General features: G+C 58.1%; 6 protein-coding genes across 6 annotated transcripts; 4 read left to right on the top strand and 2 right to left on the bottom strand.

The window, feature by feature from the left end:
• Positions 1–3,571: 3,571 nt before the first annotated feature.
• SPSK_00667 (mitosis inhibitor protein kinase SWE1) lies at positions 3,572–7,402 on the top strand (the record flags this gene model as incomplete). Its single annotated transcript, XM_016727617.1, has 2 exons — positions 3,572–6,538; positions 6,614–7,402. The coding sequence occupies 2 exons, from the start codon at positions 3,572–3,574 to the stop codon at positions 7,400–7,402; spliced, it is 3,756 nt and encodes a 1,251-aa protein (XP_016584500.1).
• Positions 7,403–8,374: 972 nt separating this feature from the next.
• Positions 8,375–11,463, bottom strand: SPSK_00683 (uncharacterized protein; the record flags this gene model as incomplete). The annotated part of the gene is made up of 2 exons (XM_016727633.1): positions 8,375–11,186; positions 11,264–11,463. The coding sequence occupies 2 exons, from the start codon at positions 11,461–11,463 to the stop codon at positions 8,375–8,377; spliced, it is 3,012 nt and encodes a 1,003-aa protein (XP_016584499.1).
• Positions 11,464–11,967: 504 nt separating this feature from the next.
• Positions 11,968–12,237, bottom strand: SPSK_00951 (uncharacterized protein; the record flags this gene model as incomplete). The annotated part of the gene is made up of 1 exon (XM_016727892.1): positions 11,968–12,237. The coding sequence occupies one exon, from the start codon at positions 12,235–12,237 to the stop codon at positions 11,968–11,970; it is 270 nt and encodes an 89-aa protein (XP_016584498.1).
• Positions 12,238–12,334: 97 nt separating this feature from the next.
• SPSK_00763 (transcriptional coactivator HFI1/ADA1) lies at positions 12,335–14,028 on the top strand (the record flags this gene model as incomplete). The annotated part of the gene is made up of 3 exons (XM_016727711.1): positions 12,335–12,560; positions 12,642–12,931; positions 13,006–14,028. The coding sequence occupies 3 exons, from the start codon at positions 12,335–12,337 to the stop codon at positions 14,026–14,028; spliced, it is 1,539 nt and encodes a 512-aa protein (XP_016584497.1).
• A 98-nt stretch (positions 14,029–14,126) lies between these two features.
• Positions 14,127–14,360, top strand: SPSK_00960 (uncharacterized protein; the record flags this gene model as incomplete). The annotated part of the gene is made up of 1 exon (XM_016727899.1): positions 14,127–14,360. The coding sequence occupies one exon, from the start codon at positions 14,127–14,129 to the stop codon at positions 14,358–14,360; it is 234 nt and encodes a 77-aa protein (XP_016584496.1).
• Positions 14,361–15,336: 976 nt separating this feature from the next.
• Positions 15,337–20,246, top strand: SPSK_00656 (mediator of replication checkpoint protein 1; the record flags this gene model as incomplete). Its single annotated transcript, XM_016727606.1, has 2 exons — positions 15,337–18,971; positions 19,046–20,246. 2 exons carry the CDS (start codon positions 15,337–15,339, stop codon positions 20,244–20,246), a joined length of 4,836 nt encoding a protein of 1,611 aa, XP_016584495.1.
• Positions 20,247–21,874: the final 1,628 nt, after the last annotated feature.

Here is a 21,874-nt window from a genome sequence, read left to right as displayed (position 1 = left end):
CGGACCTACGATGTATGGGGGGTGGGAAGACGGGCACGTGCCGAGGGAGAGAAACGAAACAACGAAGCCAATGTACGTACGACCATACACTTACACAATGTCGGCACATGGGCATTGTACTTTCCTGTACATAGGAGCTTGTAAAGACAATAGACATACGAGAGCACATGTTTTCTTTTCTTTTTTTCTTTTCTTTTCACCTCTCTCACTCGTGTTTATTTCCTTTTGTTTTGTTTGTCCCTGGGAGCCCCCGTCATGATGACGGCTTTGTTTTGACCAAGGAAAAAAATCCCAGGCAGAGTCCCTCGTCAAGGTTGCAGTCATTTCCCGTGGTTCATGCATGGAAGCTTTCGTCGAAGGGGACTGCTCGTGTTCCTTGGGAACTGGGCCTAGGGGGTAGCCGGGATCCCATTGCCGGTGGCCTGTCTTGTCCACCTTGGCCTGGGCCCTGGTCCCTCTTCGCCTGCCTTGGCTGCTCCCTACCTCGTTTTTCTCTGTTCGCCATGTTTATCCTCATGTTTATCCTTTTGCTTTCATTTCCACCCCATTATTTCTCTTGGAGCCGTTTCCCCACGAGTAGAAAAATAGGAATTACAATAATACGTAAGATGAAATTGGACTATTTTCATGTGCGACGAAAGCGGTCAAAAGGAACAAACAACGACGGGGCCATAAGGAGCAACACCTACGAAAAGAGCGGCGTGCTTTTGTACCCAATGAGATGCTAATTTTAACCACGCACAGCGCCGAGCAAGTGCACGAGGCACAATTTTAAAAAACGGGCCATTGCGCATATCATATTTTATGCAAAGGAAATAGGGGTGAGGCAAAAGACGATGGTCGAAAAGAAAGAGAGAAGCGAGAGAAAGAGCAAGCGAAGAAGAGAATAGAATCGGCAAACGCGGGTTGTTTGTTTTGATATGTCCAAGGAGGGAAAATAAAATTGAAATAGGATGTAGGCGCTGACGCTGGCAGAGACGGATGAAATGGCATGTTCCGTACCCCGTAGAGGATCATTTGTCTCGACACTGAACTACGACAAATAATACGTAGCTGATATACGCCGTATACATGTCGTACGGAGCTTCGAAATAGACTGTGAAGACAAAGCACGCAGCACGCCGCACGCAGACATACCGGAAGCAGTAATGCCCCTCAAGCCTGGATCAAGACGAACGGGAGGCGCGGTTGGAATGCACCCATATGTAATGGATGCCCACGCAGCCACGTTGTGCCCCCATTGTGTGTGATGAATAACAAACGACGTTCCTAGTCATAGCTGTGTTTGGGAAGGTTGCACCCCCAACGGTTTCCAGCAGGCACTGGCCACTCTGCAGTCTTTGTGAGGGGGGCAGACGGGTAGAGGGGCGAGAATGGTGATGGATCATAGAAAATAAACAATGCAAACAGACAAGAGGGAGGCGACATTGTGACGCAAAGCGTCGGGTGTCAACCCGGAAGCAGATCGTTTAGGAGGCGAAAGTGGGCGACGAGGTGAGCAACAGCAGACATGTCGTGACTTCACGACGCAATAAACAGCCCCAGCCTACAGCGTCCGGGTGTCTGGCGGAGGCGACAGGACCCTGTGAGCTCCACTTGGTCGCGGCATCGCGGTGGAGGATGCTGGTGTCAGGCGAGAAAGAAAAAGGACCAAACGGTGAAGAACGTCAGAGCAAGCCCACAGGACCCAACCACGCCAATACACTTGCTTCCGCCCGGGGCCCTCTGAAAAGGCCTGTTCCTGGGTTGGGCGGCGATCGCTCGCCGGCAAGGCCAGTGTCGATCCGAGCATCTGGAGGTCCTTGAACGTCCCCAGGTCCCTTCGTCTCTTCTCGCTCGTTTCCTGTCAGCCTAGCCCCAACGGCTGGCTCAACGGCGACTGGAATGGGGAGTGGTGCGTTGAAACACTCAAGAAACAGCCGGCTTGTTAAAAAGTGGACAACGACAGGTTATCGACATCCAAAGGAAGAAAAAAACAAAAGAAACACAAAAGAAACCTGTCTTTTCTTTTCCAAACAGGCCACATCTATTTCTGGACGTTGCACGCCGCATCGTATCGCAATTCCCCGTTGCAGGCCCCATACAGGAGTGCAGGAGAGACGACAATCGAGACAAAACAACAGCTCGACGCTCGACGCTCGACAGATCAAAGACGCGGTCAGGTCGTTGGCCGCGTTTGGCCTCGCTGGCCCCTTCTGACTATTGTTGTGGTACGGATGCAAGTGCTGGGACTGGTGCCTTCCATTCCGTAGCGGCCTTGTCGGGAAGGAAGGGAAAAGTGGAGACGCAGTGGGCCCCAACTCACTTATTAACGGCCACACAATGGCAGAGTGGGGCGCCCTTGCCCCCAGACGCGTCCAACACGTCCTTCTTTCCTATTGTAGAAGCTAAAGTAAACAACACGCGTGTCGTCACCGCACATTTTTGCACATTTTCGCACATTTTCGCACACTTTCACCGTTCGCACCTTCTGCGCGCGCACTCACCACACACGCGCTAACACTCCCCAGACCACTGCGCCAGTGCTCTGTGGCTCTTGCCACCCCTGGTCATTCTGTTCTCTCTACCGTCATCCCAAGCCATCTTTCCTACCCGAATCGCTCTTCGCTCCTCCCCTGCTGCCTCTTCGCGACCAACGATACACCCCCTTCCTTCCTAGATTGCCCATTAGTTGCCCGTTATTGCCTGTATTTTCCCAAAATTGTGTGTTTTCGTGCGCGGAGGGAAGGAAGTCACGACCGACTGCTACATGACCATATCACTTCCACTCTTTCTGTCCTCTCCCCCATTTCCGTCCCCCTTTACCCCCTCCCTCCCTCTTCATTGCCTCATACACGATTCTGCATTGTTCCTCTTACCAGCTTTGTTTTCTTCTTAGACGCGCCGCTCGACATCGTCTATCGACCGAACTGCTTGCCTCTGCGCTTGATTCGCACCAACAATGATCGACCTGCTGCCTTGCCAGCTCTCCGGATAGGCCTTACAAGATCGCCCCCAGTCGCATCATCGCCAGTTTCCGCCACCGGTGCCAGCATTCTTTGTTGTTTTTTGCCCCTTTTGGTAAACCAAGATCACCTGCCACGACCTCTTCGTCTCGCTCTGTTGTCATCTTGCCGCCGCGATCGCGCTTCTCTTCTTCGTCTCGGTTCACGGGACTACTGAATCAACTGCTTCCCCAACATCCCGCCTCGGAATGTCCTGAAGAATTCGCTGCGCCCCTTTGCGCTTCTTCTCTCGTCATCGTACATCGTTTCCTCCTTATCAAAACGCCTGCTGTCCAGCATCCCCCCAGGTGCATACAGCGGCGCATCCTCTCCGCTTGCTCAAAAGCTTAACCGGTCCCGGACAATGTTGTTGCCTACTCGCAGTTCCTGATCGCAAACTTCACTGTCGCAACAATATCACACTGCGGCCGACATACAAGTTGCCTGCCTGACCGAGGAGCAAATCCATTTTCACGTCACCTCCTCTTCTCTGGATTTTTCGTTCTTTTCGTCATACCTGTTTGTTTTCGTCATTATTTACTACCGGATTGAACACACACGACAACAACGCGTTACAGCCGCTGGCCATGTCTTTCTCCAACGGCGGTGGAGGGACGCTTGCCCTTCCTTCGCCGACTGGACTTCACGGAGATTCTGGTCCTTCGTCTGTGCGCACTCTGCGCCGCTCACTGTCGCGCTCGCCGTCCCGTTTTCACCTGGCGCGCGCCGAGTCGCACAACTCGCAACACTCGGACAGCTCCAGCAGCTCTGCTCTGCCGTCGCCTTGCCCGCAACCCCAGACAACAACACCGGCCCACGCGCTGCCAGCATCCCTATCCGCCTCCTCCTCAGCATCGTCCATCAGCAGCGATTACAACTTTACTTCTTCAGCACCACTGGCCGGTGTCGCAAACACACCCGCCGCACCTCATTCTGCGCATCCGGCCCAGACGGGCCTCTTCTCTACTCCTCTCCGCTCCGGCGTCAAGCTGTCCCTGCGCTCTGTGCGCCCCAAGACGGCTTCCGCCAAGTCTGTGTCGCGCCTTCGGTCGTCGCCCAAGAGCCCGCTAAAGCGTGCCCTGAGCATCAACTCGGATATGGGCAACGCCACACAGTCCGCTACACCTCAGTCCGCTGGCCCATCGACAGCCCTCTCCGAGCCGCTTCTTGGCCAAGAAAATAGCAGCGCTGGCAGCAAGTTTAGCAGCCTGCTGCTCGCGCTCGGCTCATCACCGCGTAACAAACTGGATAAGCCCTCGCGACACAGCATGCACCTTGATCTGTCAGGGGACTCCCGCCTCGACTCTCTGGCATCGACTATTTCGAGCCCGCTCAAGCGCAGCGACGCCATCATGAACCTCGATCAGGTCAACCCCGGCAGTCCAGTGGCCAAGCGCCGCAGTCTGCACGGCATTGCTAGCCTGGGTGGTGATTTCAGCGTCTTTGACTTTGGCTCGCCTGCCGCAGCACCGCCTGCGCGTACTTCCTTTGAAATTCACGACGACTCCAACAACTGCGACCAGCAAACCACATCCGCTGGTGCTGGTGCTGCCACCGCCAATGCTGCGTTTCCTGCTGCTGGCGGCCCTACGTCCACTTCCATCTCTTCTCCTACTCCTACTACCGATCTCAACTCATGCACCTCCTCCGTCATGGCCAAGCGTACCTCTTCGCTGCGCAAATCAACCCTGCAGCAGCGTCATGATCCCCGCTCCTCTTGGGGCCGTCGGCAAGGCGAGAAGTATCTGGCTCAACAGCAACTGCAACACCAACAGCAGCAGCAGCAGCAGCAGCAACAGCAGCAACAAGCGGCACCAACATCACCACATCTGCAGCAGCCAAAGAGAGCACCAACCGAGTGGCTTTTCTCAGCAACCAATGTTCGTAACAAGCCTCGCGCCTCTTTGGATCAGCTTCTGAAACCCGAGCCGCGCGACAGCCCGTTCAAAGCGAAAGGCCCGCTTCCGAACCCGTCTGTCCATCCCATCGACCGTCCCGCTAGCCTAGCAGGCGCCACTCACACCCACCAACCCCATCCGCTCTCTCGCACTCTTACTACGTCGTCCTCTGGCTCGAGCCTACCGGATGATTCTCCTACGCATTTCCCTGTGCAGCAACCTCCGGACCGCCCGAGACCGACGTCAATTTTTGCCCGGTCCTTGCCTCTAAACGCCCATCGCCCGAGGCCTGACCCCATTGCCACACCCCAGTACAAGGCGGCGCGTCCGCTGCAATCTGTTTTTGCCTCCGCTGGTCTCGTCTCGAAGATGAACCACAACGGCGAGGACGATGCACTCCAGCAGGCCAACAGTCGCCCCATGATCATGCCCGACACCCCGTGCAAGAAACAGGTCTATCCGTCCAACACTTACCCGCCGTCGTCTGGTAGCGGCCGCAAGCAGCAGCAGCAGCGTCGCTTCTTCTTCTCCGCAGCACCGGAGACACCATTTAACACGGGCTCAGGGCCTGCACAGCCGCGTGGCTCTCCCGCCAACAATACCAGCGAGAGCGTCGCCAATTTCTTCAAGCGGAGATCCGCTCATACTAGGAAGGGGAGCATTCTCAGCCTGGATGGCGACATTGGCGACAGCCAGGGTGCTGCTGACGGCTTTGACCTGCCTCCCACGCCCACCAAGTCAGTCCTGGCCAAAAACCTGTTTGGCAGCGCCAGCAAGGGCAGCTCTACACCCATCGCAATTCGGGACGTTGCTGTCACCGGTCCTCTCAGCTTTACACCTGATGCTGCTGTGCCTAGAGAAGCCTCAATGCCTCTGTCAAGCCCTGTTGAGAGCTCAAGCTCCGAGAAAGTGTCCCCCAAGACGCCCCGCGAGTGCAGCATTCTGCACCATAGCGACTTTGCGAACAGCATGGCCCCACCGGATGCCAGCCGCCTGTCCATCTCTGGCGGCCCATCTCAGCACAGCGCACCAAAGATGTCGGTCGCGCTGCCCACGAACAAGTCAAGCTCCATGATCTTCCCGCCCGCCACGCCCACAACCGACCGGGAAGCCTATGCCAACTTTGTGGATCGCCGCGTTAGTATCACACCCGTCCACGGTGCTGCTCCCAATGATACAGATGTTGTCCTGGCTTCCATGTTTGGCAAGGTCGAGTGCGTCGGCCGCGGCGAGTTCTCACAGGTCTTCCGCGTCAACACTCGTGACTCGTCCGTGAACGGTGGCGGGCCTCTGGACTACTTCAGCGCTACGCCGAGCAAGCGCGTTTCAACCCGTGCAGGAAACAACACGCCCTCGCTCGCAAGGTCGCATTCGCATTCTTCGGCCCCGCATGTCTTTGCCGTCAAGAAGGTGCGCCTACCGTACTTTGGGCAGAAGGAACGTGCGGCCAAACTGAGAGAGGTGGCCGTGCTCGAGGCCGTCCGCGATCGCGAGAATGTGCTGCAGATCTTTGACCACTGGGAGCAAAATGGGCACCTCTACATTCAGACCGAGTACTGTGACGAGGGTGGTATGGACAGCTTCCTTAAGAAGGTGGGCGAGCACGGCCGGCTGGATGACTTCCGCATCTGGAAGATTCTTTTGGAAGTATCTCAGGTAAGCTTTGGCCCCGAACCAAACACAAGTACTGGACTTTTTTGTCTGTTTTCTTAATCGCTAACGCAATCACAGGGACTGCGGTACGTGCATGACGCCGGCTTCATCCATCTGGATTTGAAGCCCGCCAACATCTTCGTGACGTACGAGGGCCATCTCAAGATCGGCGACTTTGGCATGGCGACGTCATGGCCTGCGCCCAAGGGTATCGAGGGCGAGGGCGACCGCGAGTATATGGGCCCAGAGATTCTCCAGGGCCGTTACGACAAGCCTGCCGATGTCTTTGCCCTTGGCCTGATTGTTCTTGAGATTGCCTGCAACGTGTTCTTGCCCGACAACGGCCCCATCTGGGTCGCTTTGCGTGAAGGTGACATGTCTGTTGTGCCCAGCCTCACTGCTGGCGAGGCCAACGCGCTCGTCCGCGACTCAGCCGGTATGCCGGTCGTTAATGATTTCGACAACTCGTCCCAGGACGGCCACAGTCTGACGGCCAGTCTTGACTTGGCTTCGACCACTCCCGGTCGGAACCCACCTGTCGACTTTACGTACCCCATCCATCCCGCCGGCAACCTTTTTGGCGCTCTGTCGCCAAAGAAGCCCATTGGCCTTGAGCGCCCGCCACCCTTCATGGTCGACGCGAACCATCCGGGCTCACTTGACTCGGTCGTCGCCCACCTCATCAACCCCGACCCGGCCAGACGCCCAACCGTGCACGAGATCCTCGAGATCGACTCGCTGCAGTGGGTGTTTGGTCGCCGCCGGGCGCCTGCCACAATTTTCGAGGGCAACTGGGGCCCCGAGTACGACGAGGACGCCACGCAGGCCTCCTTTGTGGAGTATGACACGGAGATGACAGACGTTTGATTCTTGTTCGTCTCTTGTTCTCCTATTTGTCTCTTAAAATGAGTCCACGTCTTGTTCTTCTTATTTTCTTGCTTTTGCTTTCTAGATTTTAGGGTTTTGGTCAGCATTGTCAACAGCATTTGCACCCGAGGACTTGTTTTTGTTTTGCTTTTATATGTTTGTTTAGGGAACTGTCTTCTTTTTTTCTTCTTCGTCTCGGGCACGAAGCGGGCAGAGGGTACACAAAACATTTTGGCACGCATCTGGAGTAACGAAATTATTTTTTGAGCATTTTATGCGCACTGTTGAGGAAGTGCCAGGAAGGATTATGGAAACTGGGCGTTCTTGTTAATTTTTTTCCGTTTTGTTTCTTTCTTTTCATCCAACCTTGTCGTGATTGGAGAGCGAAGGGACCAGCAGAGCATATTGTCCATGTTATATGGGAGGAGGTGTGTATTTGTTCTTGGAGTGTGGAGAAGCAAAGTTCAATTCAGATTTCGTTCTGACAGGGTATTGGTAGGACTTGAGAAGGGAGGAGAACATGAATGGACATTCGCTTTCTGGGCTGGCCAGAAGGGAGCTGGCAGGAGAGCAACTTCTTCGGATGGCTGCTTTTTTGGTCCATGTTCTCTATTTACGGAGGTTTCGTGTTTCATACGGAGGAGACTCATGATGTTTTATGACTGGTCCCATGTTATGTACGACCTCTAGATAGTACTTTGAGTGCCAATATGAGCAGGAGTTGTTTAAAAATTATCCTACGTGATATGTGACAGAAGTACGACGTAAAAAAGTCATGTAATTGTCGTGACATGTTATTTCTCGTAAGGTAGAAGGCGAGAAGGTGAGAAAAAAAAACAACACAAAAAAAACAATATAGCAAGCAGACCTGACACATGCGTAGCTTTTCTAGCTACGTCCATTTTAGGATATGAAAAAGGACAACGACAACAGGCAACCGGCCAGTCCCCCAAAATTCAGAATTTCAAAACCCTAAGGCCCTTTCACCCGGTCGCTTCGAGCTTGCCGTAGCCGGCCCTGCGGCATCGCATACACATCGTTGAAGTTCATCGACACGCCCAGGAACCGCAGGTCGGTGTCCTTTTGGTAGGCCAGGTCTGCCAACAGGTACACCACCCGCCGGTTGAAGCTCTTGCCCAGCGTTTGTAGTCGCGCCTGGAGGGCTGGCCATTCCGACTCAATGGCCGCGGCGCCCGCACCGGCGCCCGGCCCCGCGGCACCGTCCGCCTCATCGTCGGCGGCGGCCGTCGCTTTGGCTGCTGCCGCCGCGGCCATGCGCGGATTCCGCAGCACGTCCGCCTCCTGGCGGCGCGTAAAGTCGGAGACGGCCCAGCTGTACAGGCCGTCGACGCAGTCGCGGAAGTTGAGCATGGTGCGCAACAGGTCCTTGAGCTGCACAGGGAAGCCGTTACTGTCCTCGGCAGGCACCTCGGACAGGTGGCTGTGGCTGCTCGGGTCGGCGCCACCAGGTCCCGCGGGGCCTTTGCCCGCGGCGGCGGCCGCCAGCGCCTGGGCCTGGGCCTGGGCCTGCGCAGCGGCCTGCTTCATCTCGGCGTACGTACGGCGACTCACGCCAAGCAGGCCCTTACTCGTGATGGACGTGAGATACTGTCTGTGTGCGGAGATGAGATCGTCGAGGGTGCAGTCGTCGCGGTGGATCTCCTTTTGCAGCGTGGCCCAGCTGGCCTCGATGACTTCAAACAGAATGTAGTACTGCAGCTGGCCGACAAAGTGGACCATTTCCGCCAGCGTGCCGCGCGTCGTCTTCCAGGCCTGCAGCACGGCCGGGTCGTCGGTCTGCAGGACGCCGCGCGAGCCGGTCATGCACTTGTGCCAGGTGGAGGACAGGGCGAACTCGACGCGCTTGACGTACCACAAAAAGTTGAAGACCTTGAGGTACTGCTTGTTGGCCCACTCGGTGACAACGCAGTCGACGGGCGCGCCAATCTTGTACTCGAGCGTGAAACAGTCCCAGCCGGTGTCGCCGTGGGACTGCTGCAGCATGCGGGCATCGAGGCGGCGCAGGATTTCGGGCGGCTCAAACTGCGCGTTGGAGGCGCGGATAGCGTGGTCAAGCTGCGACGTCAATGTGTGGCGGTACTGTGCGGTGGCCGGGCGGTCGAGGTCGGGCGCGAGCGACTCCATGAGCAGCGCAACGAAGTCGCCCTGGCCCAGCAGGACGTACTTTTTGAGGGCGGCCAGGTGGTCAAAGAGGTGGAACTTGTCCGTCATGAGGTGCATGAGGCGGCGCATGGTCGTCTTGTACGCCTCGTCGATCCAGGCCTCGAGCGTCTCGGTATCGCCGTACCGGAGCTCCTTGGACGCGCCCTTGCTGTAGTTCTCGACCCACTCGGAGTCGCCACAGCTGTGGCGGATAAAGTTGAGCGACTTGCCAATGAGGAACACCTTTTCGGCAAAGTCGGTGCGCATGATGGATGGGATCATGGCCGGGTCGATGTCGTACTTGTCGTTCCACACGGAGCTGTGGCCCTTAGCCCTGGCAGCTTCTTGCCGTTTGGCATCGTCTGCACCTGTTCCTTGCCCGCGCACAAAGAACTCGCGGTACGGATCGGCGAGCTCGCCGTCGTAAATCCAGCGCCGAAGAATATCGTAAAACGGCCGCGCAACCGGAGCCAGCAGCCGCTCGGCAAATGCGCCGACCACAGGGTCGCCGTGGGAGATAAAGAAGCTGTGGATCAGCGAGATCAGCTGCCCGCCACGCTTGTTCGCAGACTCCTCGGCGATCAAGGCCATCAGCCGCAGGCCCATGGTGGCCTCCCGCGTCCACACGACGCACCGCTTCAGGGTCACGCCCGCGCGCCCGATGCCGCTCCGAGGCGCTGTGCCATCCAGCGCCGCCAAGGCACGTCGAATCTGGCTCTCGAGCGTGGCTACTAGGCTGAGATAGGCCCGCAGCTCGCTGCTGATGGCGGCACGCAGACTCTGGCCGAGCAGTCCCTTGGCGGGCGAACGCACAAAGTTGTCGAGCCGGCGGTAGAGCAGTGCCGGCTCGGCAAGAGTGTGCAGGAGTGAGACAATGGGTGCTGGTAATGTCGCGGGGAGAACGAGCACTGTGTCTTTTGTGAAGACCATGGTCTCTGAGTTGAGACCCTGGAGGGTGTAGGGAATGTCGCGGAGCAAGGTTGTCTCGCTCGGATTTGTCTCGACATAGCTGTCGGCGAGATGTGTTGATTTGAGCGCCACATCTCGCAATGGGGCCGCTGCTGTTGCTGCCGGATCCCGACTGGCTGCGGCTGCGGCTTCTTCTGGTCCCCGGCGTGCCTTCTCAGGCGGAAATTTCTTGAGGCCGTCCCGGGCAAAGGCCTCGTCAAAGGCTTCCTGTTCCTGCCGTGTAGTAGTCGATGCCCGCTTCTGGGCCGGCTGTGGTTCTCGTGCATTAGAACCCGCACCGGCGGCGGAGGATTTGGAGCTTCTGCCTGCGGTGCCCGGCCGCTCTGTTTGTGCACGGCCGGACGGCTCGGCTAGCACGTCGTCGTCTCTTTCCGCCCCGCCCTCGACGCCGTCCTGGCTCTCCTCTGACTCCTCTTCAGGGACTTCGGGCAATACAGGTATCGAAGCGTTCGGGTCGTTTGGGTCGGGCGAGTCGGACAGCTGGTAGAGCAGGTACAATATAGCCCACTTCTGGTTGAGCACCGGCAGGGCCAAGAGGCGTGAGTACAGCTGGGAGAAGCGCCAGGCGTCGTTGGGCCGGTCTACCGTCAGCTTCTTGCGGATTAGATCCATTGTGTGGTTGACGTCCGTGGCCATGTCCGGCGATGTTGGTCTGGCGAGGAAGGAGGTTAGCAGCAGACAAGGTCACATGGCAGAAAAGCAGAAAGGTGAAGGGAAGGGCCAACTCACGACTCGAGGACGGTGCGCACCATGTTGAAGCAGTACTGCTGGCGTCTCTGGGCTGCATCTTCGTCTTCGTTTGGATCTTCAGGCACAAAATGGTGGATGAGGCCATTGATGGCCGTGTTGATACGGTCCGACATCACCGGGGCCGCTTTGCGCGCCGGAGGGGCGGCTGCTGGAGCGGGCTTCCGCGGCTTGCGGTCCATGGCCGGCGCGTCGAGGTGGCAGGATGGGCTTTCGACGGTGTTGTTTGAGGATTGCTGGAGAACTATTGGGGACTGGGAAGATCACCAGATGCCGTCCTGCTCAATTCGGCAGGTTTGGCGTGGTGCTGGGCGCGGACGTTCCTTCCTGATGGGGTCTGCATACGTGCGTCGTGCAGTTATTTACTTTACGCGACAACAGCAAGAGCGACCGACGCGTGCCGTCCTGACAATAGTGAGGGGCCGCTATCGATCATCTGGTTTTACAGTGCCGTTAGTGGACCGCTAGGCCCAGGCACAGTACATCACAGGGGGTCTGACCGCCGTCTGTGGAGGGGTCACATCTGTATGTGGTACTTAACCCAGGTGCTAAATAGCGTGTCGCGACAAGTATCGAGGGCGGAGACAAGCCCCTTTGTGCTCATTCTTCCCGCTACTGGCGGCTTAGGCGCACCACGACCATCGCAAACCGGGAATACAGCCAAAATCCAATCTTACACTTCGTCTTCAAAACTCACCACCAGCCTCCAGCCGCACGCCTCGCAAACCATCGATTTCACCGCCACACGATGCCAAATTCATCCATCTAGCATCGATTTCTACTGCGCGCACGCTTACTCTTTGCGCCAGTGCGCGCATAACTGCCGATTCCAGCCGGCGCAGTGCTTTTTCGTCGCACGCGACAACGTCCCTCCGAATTCTCTTCCTCCGGCCTCCGATCCTCCGGCGGCCATCCGCCGTGCCCCCGGCATCGCCCCGGAAGCGCCCAATCGCCATCGCTGACAGCCCCCAGTCGTTCTCCTGGGCTCCTTGAGCCTGCGCCCGCTTTGTTTACGGCAGCGACTGCGGCCCTGCCCGCACACAGCCGCCCATCATGCCGGACATCAACCCCGCGGATCTCAGCCGGCCGGCCGTGAGCCTGTCAACACCCATTCTCTCCAACAAATCCATCACGGTGTCATCATCGCTCAAGCCTTCCAAGGCAGGACAGTCGATCCCGCCGCGCATTGAGCTCGAGCAGGCCTACACGTCGCTGCGGATGGCCGTTGGTAACGAACAATGGAAAATCTATAAGACAGCAACGACCCAGTTCCTTATCGGTACGTCGATGCTTCCGTCGTCCGTATGGTCTACGCTCCGCTGTTCGATGATTTTGTGTCTAACCGTTGTTCCAATTGCAGGCCGCCTCAACCAAGCGGAGTACTCCAACATCGTCGACCCCATCCTCTACTCACAAAACGGCGAGCGCGAACATCTCCACAATCAGTTGATCTCGGCCATCTACGGCAATGTCACGCGCGACCTGCCCGACCCGGGCCTGGCACCGTGGGTCAGTGCTAACGACAAGCCCTCGTCCGGGCTCGGGAGCAAAGCGAGCGGCAACGACGCCAACGAGCGCCGGATCAAGGGCGAGGTCATGCTGCTGCCGAGCAAAGACCGGAGGCGCATTAAAGACGTTGTCAACAACGAGGTATGTCGTTGGAGCAGCCGTGCCATACTGTGCCCTACTACGGCGCGCCCAACGTTGCTAACCGTACGTTTCAGAAATTCGACCCGTACGACGCATTGGCGAGCGTCTTCACCGACCAGCAGCGCATGAAGTTCCCCCGGCCCATGGACGCCGCCCCAGCGAGCGCCAGCGGCGGCATCAACCGCATGAACCTCGACCTGGAAATCCGCAAGCGGTTTGCGCAGCCGCTGGCCGTCGAGTCGGGCGAGTTCCCCGACACCAGCAACATCGAGTCGCGCATGCTGCCCTTTTGCTACGAGGCCGGCCTGGTCTCGGGCCACGCCTCGGACGCCGCGCAGTTCATGTCCATTGCCACCGAGACCTTTGTCAAAGAGGTGCTGTCGTCCGTCTTCAGCCGCACACGCAGCGACGGCCCCGGCGAGTACGGCAGCGCCGGGTTTGGCGGCAGCAACTGGGTGCAGACGCGCAAGTACCGTCGCCAGCTCGCCCGCGAAGAAGAGCGCTCCCTGCTCGGCGAGATCCAGCGCGACAAAATGGGCCTGCTGCCGATCGAGGCCAAGAAGGCGAGCGAGCGCGGGCCGCTGGGCGTGGCCGAGTTCCGCCTGGCGCTCGAGATGGGCGACTGTGGCCTGACGCAGTTCCCCATCGTCGGCCACTCCCTCATGGCCAGTTACCGCGAGGGCGAACTGGAGAACTGGGACGACTTTACGTGGATCGACGGCATGGACCCGACGCCCTACGTCAACAGCCTCGAGTCGTCTTTGCCGTCGCTGCTGCCCGCGGCCAACGTGAACGGCGCGGTGTCTGCCGCGGCCGGTGCCGGCGAGGCAGCAGGCGGTGCGACAGCAGGCGGCGCAGGCGGCGCAGGCGGCGCAGGCGGCGCAGGCGGCGGTGCCGCCATGGTCAAGACGGGCTCGTCCGCTGGCGCAGCCGCGGCCGTCGACGGCATACACCTCAAGACGGGCCAGCCGAACGGCGTCGACTACGCGGAGCTCATGGAGCTCGACGACAACGACGACATTCCCTGGGATAGTGCAGACCTGGGCGAGAGTGACTTGCTTGGGGGCGTCCTCGATTCCGTCCTCGCTGTGGGCTAATCTGCCTTTGCCCTCTCTTTCTATCATTTTCTTCTTCTCCCACCATGCTATATCCCACTCTCCGCCTTTTTCGACTGTTATCTCTTTTTTCATACTCCATGCCTTATTTATGGCTATCCAGCAAAAAAATCTCGGGACTCGCATCGGACGACGAGGACGGTTATCACGATATCCCAGCAGGGGCTTTGGATGGCCATGTACGGTTTTACAACGCGACGACTGGTGTGGGCGAACAACTGGGCGGCGGTGCGCGGCGTTTCTTGTTTTTCTTTTTCTTTTTGTCCGATGACGGCACTCTGCAACCTCCTATGCGTGCTCGCCGTTTCGGATGATCGGTGGGCTTTCCTTCCCCTTCATCCTCTTCTCCCGACTCTCCTTTGTCTTCATATGGTGGCTTGGGCATCTTTCTCGGCGTTTCTCATTTCCAAGCTGCCTTCTTGTTGTCTGGACGGCTTCTGTTGTTTTGCTTTCTGTTTTGTCTTTGGCCTGCTTGGTATTGTATTCTTGAGCACAAAAAAGTGTTTCCTTGCTTTGTTACCTCGTCACTTATCTCATTTCTCGTTTCTCGATTTTCCTGTTATGCACTTCGACACTTCTTGTACACTACTTACGCACTCTGGCTACATCTCGGGAACGCGCTTTTCCCTAACCCCCAAACATATTCTTCCTAGACAGCAATTGTTAATGCAAAGAGATACCATTCAAACCTGCATTTTGCGAATCATGTTTCTCTTTACGTGACAAGCGGACTGGTGTGTGAGATTTAGACGTACCTGAATTACATAAGCACTCCAAAACCGCCTAAATTGGCCAGGGCGCCTTCCTGCACAGGCGCGCCGCGTTTTTGGTGTCGTAGGGCAGGTGCGGCCGGTCGCTCTCCACTAAAAAATAGAGGGCCAACGCGTCGGAAAGCGCGTCTCTCCACGTCCAACACGTTAAACATGTTAATGAGGAAAGAGCTCCCCTCGCCCTGCGTCTTGCCGCATTTGTGTTTCTGCTCTATTTCTCGCGACCATTTTCAATATTGGCAACAATTCCTAGCTTCACACTTTACACCACTTTGTATTGAAGCCAGGCGTGCCAATTCTTACTTTTGTTCCGTTACATCTCTCTTATTTTTGCTTGTATTGTTTCTGCAGCTTTTGCCGTTCTCCATACCAACATGCTTTCGTCTTAATACTGCATTGACACGCGTTGCTCACCGCTTTCGACTCTACGCATAACACAAAATACACAAAAAGTACACGACAGCTCGAGGGCAACAAACAACCAGCTTCGCCTCTGCCATCACGCACACACATCCACACTATGGATGCCCCCTCCCGGACACCTTCCCCAGCTGCTGGCTCGGGCTCCGACTCCGACTCGGTCGTTGCCACGCCAATGACGCCCCGGACCAAGCTCCGCGAGCTGTTCGCTACCATTGATGGCGGCAACGCTGGCAGCAGCGGCTCTGACCACGAGCGTGAGAGCAACGAGGAGAACAAGACCCCAAGCCGCAAGGCCAGGAAGACCAGCGCGCAGCTGTCAGCCAGAAAGTCGCCACGGTTCGCAGACGCGTCCACATTCGCCCGCGTCCGAGCGGCATCTACGCCTACCACATCTCCCCAGAAAACGAGACAGTCCAGCCGATCACCACGGGCCATGTCGCCTCTTGTTCGTGCTGGAGCACTGGCTGCCAGCAGCGATGAGGACAGCGACATGGAAGTCCGGCCACGCGGCCGATTTGCGGCCCGCATGCAAGCTGCGGTGGCAACTGACAGCACAACGGCAACGGCCGAGCCACCCGCCGACAATGCCCGTGAACGCGTCAAGCGGATGCTGCAGCAGGCTGCTGACGCCGGCAAGCAACAGGGAGAAGACGAGACCGCGGCCAAGAGCCATGAGGATACGACCAACGATGCCGAGGATGAGGAAGACCTCCCGGTGGCAGCGCGGCCCCGCAAGCGACTGACCAACCTGCGCACGGCCCGGCGCAGCGCGTCCGCCTCGTCTCGCCAATCCGTCTCGCCCTCTCGGTCAAAGCGCGAGGACTCACCGCCCATGTTCATGACGCCGAGCAAGCAGGCGGATAGGGAAGACTCTCCTGACATGTTCGTGACGCCCGAGAAGGGTGGCGACGACGTCAGCGGCGCTGCCGATTCTGCTGCCCCTGGCCGTAATGCACGTTTCCAGGCACTTGTGGCCCGCAAACGCAAAGAAGCACGCGCCCTCGAGGAGGCCGAGGAGCGCAAGCTGGCAGCACGCATGGCTGCCATGGCCGACAACAGCGACAATGACGATGACGACGAGGCCATGGATGGTCTGGACGAGGACGACGATATTCTGATGCGCGATGCCGAGGGCGCCGATGATAACCCGTCGGACATTACAGACGACGAGGGCGGCCGGCGTCTGACACAAAAGATGGCTGGTGCGCGCCCCGAGCGTAAAGCCAGCAAGAAGGCCATCGAGGAGATGCACCGCGAGACACAGCGCATGGCCCGCAACCTGCAGCTGGCCCACGAAGCCAAGACCCGCAAGAGGGTCACGAAAGCGTCTCTGTTTGAGCGCTTCAACTACCACCCGACCGGCGTTGCTGCTGCATCGGCTGCGCCCGCTGCCAAGGAGCCAACCAGCTCCAGCCGGCCGACATCGCCCACCTCACCCCATAACAATACGGACTCGGAGATGCGTGCCGGTGCAGACACGCCGCCCAGCTCGCCACCAGTGCCGGTGGTGCCTGGTGTGGCTTTCGACAAGGCCAAGGAGGCGGCAGTGACGACGGCGACGACGACCGCGTCGGCTGAGTCGGCCGATGCCGCCCTCGCCGTTCCCAAGCTTGACAAGGGCAAGGGCAAGGCCGTTGAAGCGTTTATTGGTGATGAGCAGCCCAAGCCCGAGCTGAAGCGCAACATCCGCGTGCGCATGCCCGCCGTGCAGACCAATTTAGTCATGATCGACTCGGACGACGATGGCGAACTGGAGATTGTGCAGACTGCTAAGAACAAGCTCGACATCCTCTTCGACAACGTGCCTCTCAAGCGCAACCGAGAGCCGCGCTCTATGTACGCGCTGCGCCGCCTCGCTCAGATTGGCTCCCCCGGCAAGAAACCGCGCGCCCGACCCTCCGCCCACAGTGCGAAGAATGCGTCCGGCGCTGGTGACCTGACCCTGAGTGAGCTGCAGCAGTCCCTGCAGGACCGTGCCCGCTTGCAGGCCAAGCTGGAACGCGAAGAGCGCCTGGATATGCTGCGCGCCAAGGGTGTGCGTATCCAGACCGATGAGGAACGCGAGCGCGAGCTGGAGGAAGTCGACGACATTGTTGCGCGCGCGCGCCAGGAAGCCGAGGAGCTGATGCAGCGCGAGCGCGACGAGGCCAAAAAGGAGAAGAGGGGCGACGGTGCGGATGCCGTGCCTGATGTTTTGGACTGGGACGAGAGCGAGGATGAGGACGACTACGATCCTGATGCGGAAGAGGAGGAAGAGGAAGTGGAGGAGCGGGAGATTGAGCTGTCTGGTTCCGAGGACGAGGACGAGGAGAAGGAGGGCGACGAAGAGGTCCTGGCTGGCACACTTATCGACGGTGAAGCCGAGTCTACAGACAACGACTCCGAGGACGGCAAAGACGACGCGGAGGAGAAAGAGGACGACGAGGTGGACGCGGCCAATGCTGCCGGCGTGCTTCCTACACCGACACGGCCCCGTCCTCGCTCCACCAAGCGGCGTGCTGCGCTTATTGTCTCAGACGACGAGGACACAGCTGACGATCACAACAATACTCCTGCCGCTGCCAAGTCTGTGTTGCTTCCGTTTGAGGCAAAGACGCCCGGCCCCAAGACCGCATTCGTCAAGTCGCCGTCTGGTCTTGCGTCCAACAACGACTCGCCGCAGGTGCCCACGTCGGTCCTGCGCTCTGCCACGAAAACATTCATTCCCGGTCTGCCTGTCGCCGTGGGTGGTCCTGCGGGCCTGGGCCTGACCCAGATTTTTGCCGGCACCATGTCTGACAACAGCCAGATGCCCGGCTCGCCCGGTGGTGTCGGGTCGCCGCCGCAATTCATGCCCACCCTCGGCAATTTGGTCGACGCCAACTTTTCGCAAGCGGCTGCCAGCGGTGAGAAGGCGAACGAGACGAACGCGGCTGACGTGCTCGACAGCCAGCAGACACAGGAATGGATCAAGCGCATGCAAGGTGGAAGCAGCAACAATGCTGCTGGCAGTAACGCCAACGACGCCAACAACGACAACAACGGCAACAACAGCAACGAGAGCAACGGCGCCACCGGCCCGAGCCAGATGGTGCAGTTCAACTTCTCGCAGTCCCAGGTGCACGGTCTCGACAGCCTGCTGCGCGAGCCGGACGTGAGCCAAATGTCCCTGCTCGGCCCCAGCCAGGACAACGGGCCGCAGGAATACACGCCCCTCAAGGTCCGCTTCATCGAGCACCAGCCGTCGACCATGGAGACGGTTGTCCTGGGCGAAGCGACGCAGCAGACACAACCACTCACGCAGTCGCAGGCCGAGTCCCAGCCCGTTGTACCGTCGCCGTCGCCTGTTGTGCAGCGTCGGCCGCGCGGCAGACTGTTCCGCAAGACGGATGTTGTCAAGATTGTCGAAGAAGACGAGGAGGAGGAGGAGGAACAGGAACAGGCTGCAGATGCCGCGGACGAGGATGATGAAGAAGAAGAGGCCGTGCCCACCGACAATCAGTCCATGGAGGCTGCAACGGCCTTTGCCAAGATGCGCCAGGCAGCCCTCCAAAAGCAGTTTGACCGCAAGAAGAGCAAGGCCAAGGAGATGGTCGAGGAGCAGGCCGAAGAGTCGGAGGATGAGTACGCCGGTCTCGGTGGCGCGGACGGCGAGGACAGCGACAACGAGTCCATGGCGTCTGTCAAGGACATTATCGACGACGACCAGAAGGTCTCGTCCACCGACAATGCCAAGTTGGCGGCATTCTATGCGTACGTTCTACGGTGGGGATTTGACGGGTTGCAATGTTTGCCATAACGGGATGTCCTGCTAACAAAATATCCAGTGACCGCGAGCGTGAAAACGACGAGAAGCAGGTCGAGAAGCTGTTCCGCGACGTGACCACGGGTATGCTGCGGCGTAAGCGCGGCGCAGGCGGCGCGGGCGACTACGACCTGTCGGACTCGGACGATGGCGGCGAGGCGCGCCGGCGCATGAAGCGGCGGCAGTTTGCGCGCATGCAGCAGGCGCTCTTTGCCGACGAGCGCGTGTCCAAGGTCGCCGAGAACCCGCGCAACCAGGCGTTCCTGCGCACCATTGAGGATCGTGGCAGCGACGACGAGATGGACTTTATCTTTGACGGTGCGGCCGAGCATCCCGCTGCTGCGTCTACGTCTACGTCTACGACGGCGACCGCATCTACCGCGTCGCCTGCTGTTCCTGGCGTAGACACGACTACGTCGATCCCGGATAGCCAGCCGTCTGGTCCACCTGCGCCGACCGCAGCCACTGTGCAGAAGCAGCAGCAGAATCACCCTCGGCGGCGCCGCCTGTCGGCCAACCCCGGTAAGAAGCCGGCCAACCTGGGCGAGATCCGCGAGTCGCTGTCCAGCCTGCTCGAGGACTACCACAACGATGGCAGCAACCTGTCGATTGTGGCGGATTCGGAGTTTGGATCCGACGGCGAAGAGCAGGAGGACGATGGCAACAAGGAGAATGAGCCCCTGGCGGCAGCTGTGGCGACTGGCGCCTCCGCTGTCGTCCGCCGCCGCCCAGGCCGTAGCCACAATGTCCAGGTTGTTGACCGCATCAGCCTCAAGCGCAACAACAGCAACATGTCGTCGGCGTCGGCGTCCTCGGCGGCATCGACGTCGTCTTCGTCGGCATCGAGCACGACGATGGGCGGCGGCGGTGTTTCTCTGGGCCTGGGCCCGACAGGCTTCCGCGTGCCGGCTCTGTTGCGCCGGGCCACGACCAACTCGTTGGTATCGAATGGGAGCGCCAGCAGCAGCAGCTCGAGCAACAACAGCACAAGCAGCGACAAGAACAACAGCTACAACAGTGCCGGCAAGCTGGGCGACAAGGACGACGGCAAGATCAAGAAGAACGCGAGCAAAATGTCGGGCATCCACTACTTTGCACGGGAGAATGAGCGGCGGGCAGCCATTGCGGCGAGCGACAAGCGGCGCCAGGCCAAGAAGGCCAAGAACGCCGAGGGCCGTGCCCGGGCGGTGGGCGGCCTGTTTGGCGCGGGCAAGTTTGAGTAAGAAGTAAGAAATGGGAGATGTGGGTATCTACGCGGCGCTTTACACGGCGTTCCTGTTGTTATTTTTGTGTACGACATGCTGGGAACGGGCAGGACAATTTGGTACGGCGTTGGCATGGATTTGGTTTTCTTCTATACCTTTTGTGCTTCTGTGGCATCTTATTAAAATGCTGCATACACAGAGAAACAAAAGTGAAATATGAGCAGTGAAAGAGCCATTGGCAATCAAATAAGCATATGCGCATACGGGCATATGGCCAGAAGGGCATATGTGCATATTGACAAGACGACCGCGTCTGGACCGCTCGGGCCAAAGGCAAAGGGTGAGCAGAAAGGAGAAGGAGAACATACAGTCGAAACGAGATGCCGTGCTGGACGCGTCGTCATCGCACTTTATCAGACATGCATTGGATATTGGATACCCTCCATCTCCTTCCGTGGCTGTCCCGCGTAGCATGCCGTCTGCTTCCCACCCCACGCTGTCTCTGTTTGGCCATGCCAGCGGCGAGCGAATGTTTGTATGCCTATTTGTGATGTTTGGCACTGTCACGTAAGTAGGAATGTCACGTGTATTTCGGTAGATTAGCTAAGCAAGGCTAGACATGCGTGCGCCCAGGACTCCGCCATGTTCGTAAAGAGCCTGGAAAACCTAGAAACACGAGTGGCATACGACAATTTCGCCCATCTGCTCGTCTTGCTCTTTTTACGTTTTCGTTTATGTCGTACGTGTTTGGGTGGTCCATGTCGATCGCGTTTTGCCTCCGAATGTGGCCAAGTCCAGGTACGAACCATCTATATTACAGGGTATTCCGGGGTGTTACAGGGGGCAGGAAAGGGCAAAAGGCAAATGGGTAAAAGTGCTAAAGTGAAAAAGTGCAAAGCACAACATACTCAAGCACGACCAATACTCGCCCGTCTTTGTTTACAAAGTAGACGTCGTACTCCATCGACGCCCCGGGGCCATAAATAAACAGGAACCAGGGACAGGAATACGAAGCCGGCCGACGCCGATCGGATCTTGCATATTGACATTCTGAATATGTGACGTACAATTTGTATGCGGACAATGGACGACGGACGAGGACCAAATACAAAGTACAGACCACACGTCGGCCCGATGGCTCTCTGGTGCTGTGCTTTGGTGTTGAAGAACGTGCCCACCAGCTCCATCTACACAGGAGAAACTAGAAACCGACAACGCCACAAATGCCAACGCGTTCCCAAGTTCCCAATGACGCCCGCCGAGGCTACACCTACATCCCTGTCGCCACGGTCCACCTCGAGCAACTATTCTTAGTAGTCCTCGTTGTTCTTGTTGTTGTGCGACGTCCGTCCTGCAAGAACGCCGGACAGCACGGAGACTAAATCAGGGGCTCTCCACAGAAATCGACGCCATCGGATGGTGGGCCGATTTGCTCAGCTGGTTTGCTTCTTGAGGGGCGTTTTGCGTCCTTGCGTTTCTTTTTGATATCTTACGTTCTTTTCTGACCGCCGTGGACTACTGTGTATTTACACGTTGGCTGCCACACTGGCTCTGCCAAACGCACAGCCTATTTCAACCGCCAAAGTACGTGCGTATTCCAGATCCGTACATCGTATAGTCCAGGTACACCCGACTCAACGTGCTGT

This window comes from Sporothrix schenckii, assembly GCF_000961545.1.
Source record: "Sporothrix schenckii 1099-18 chromosome Unknown Cont48, whole genome shotgun sequence".
Lineage (NCBI taxonomy): Eukaryota > Fungi > Ascomycota > Sordariomycetes > Ophiostomatales > Ophiostomataceae > Sporothrix > Sporothrix schenckii.
This window is presented reverse-complemented; position numbering and strand designations above follow the sequence as displayed.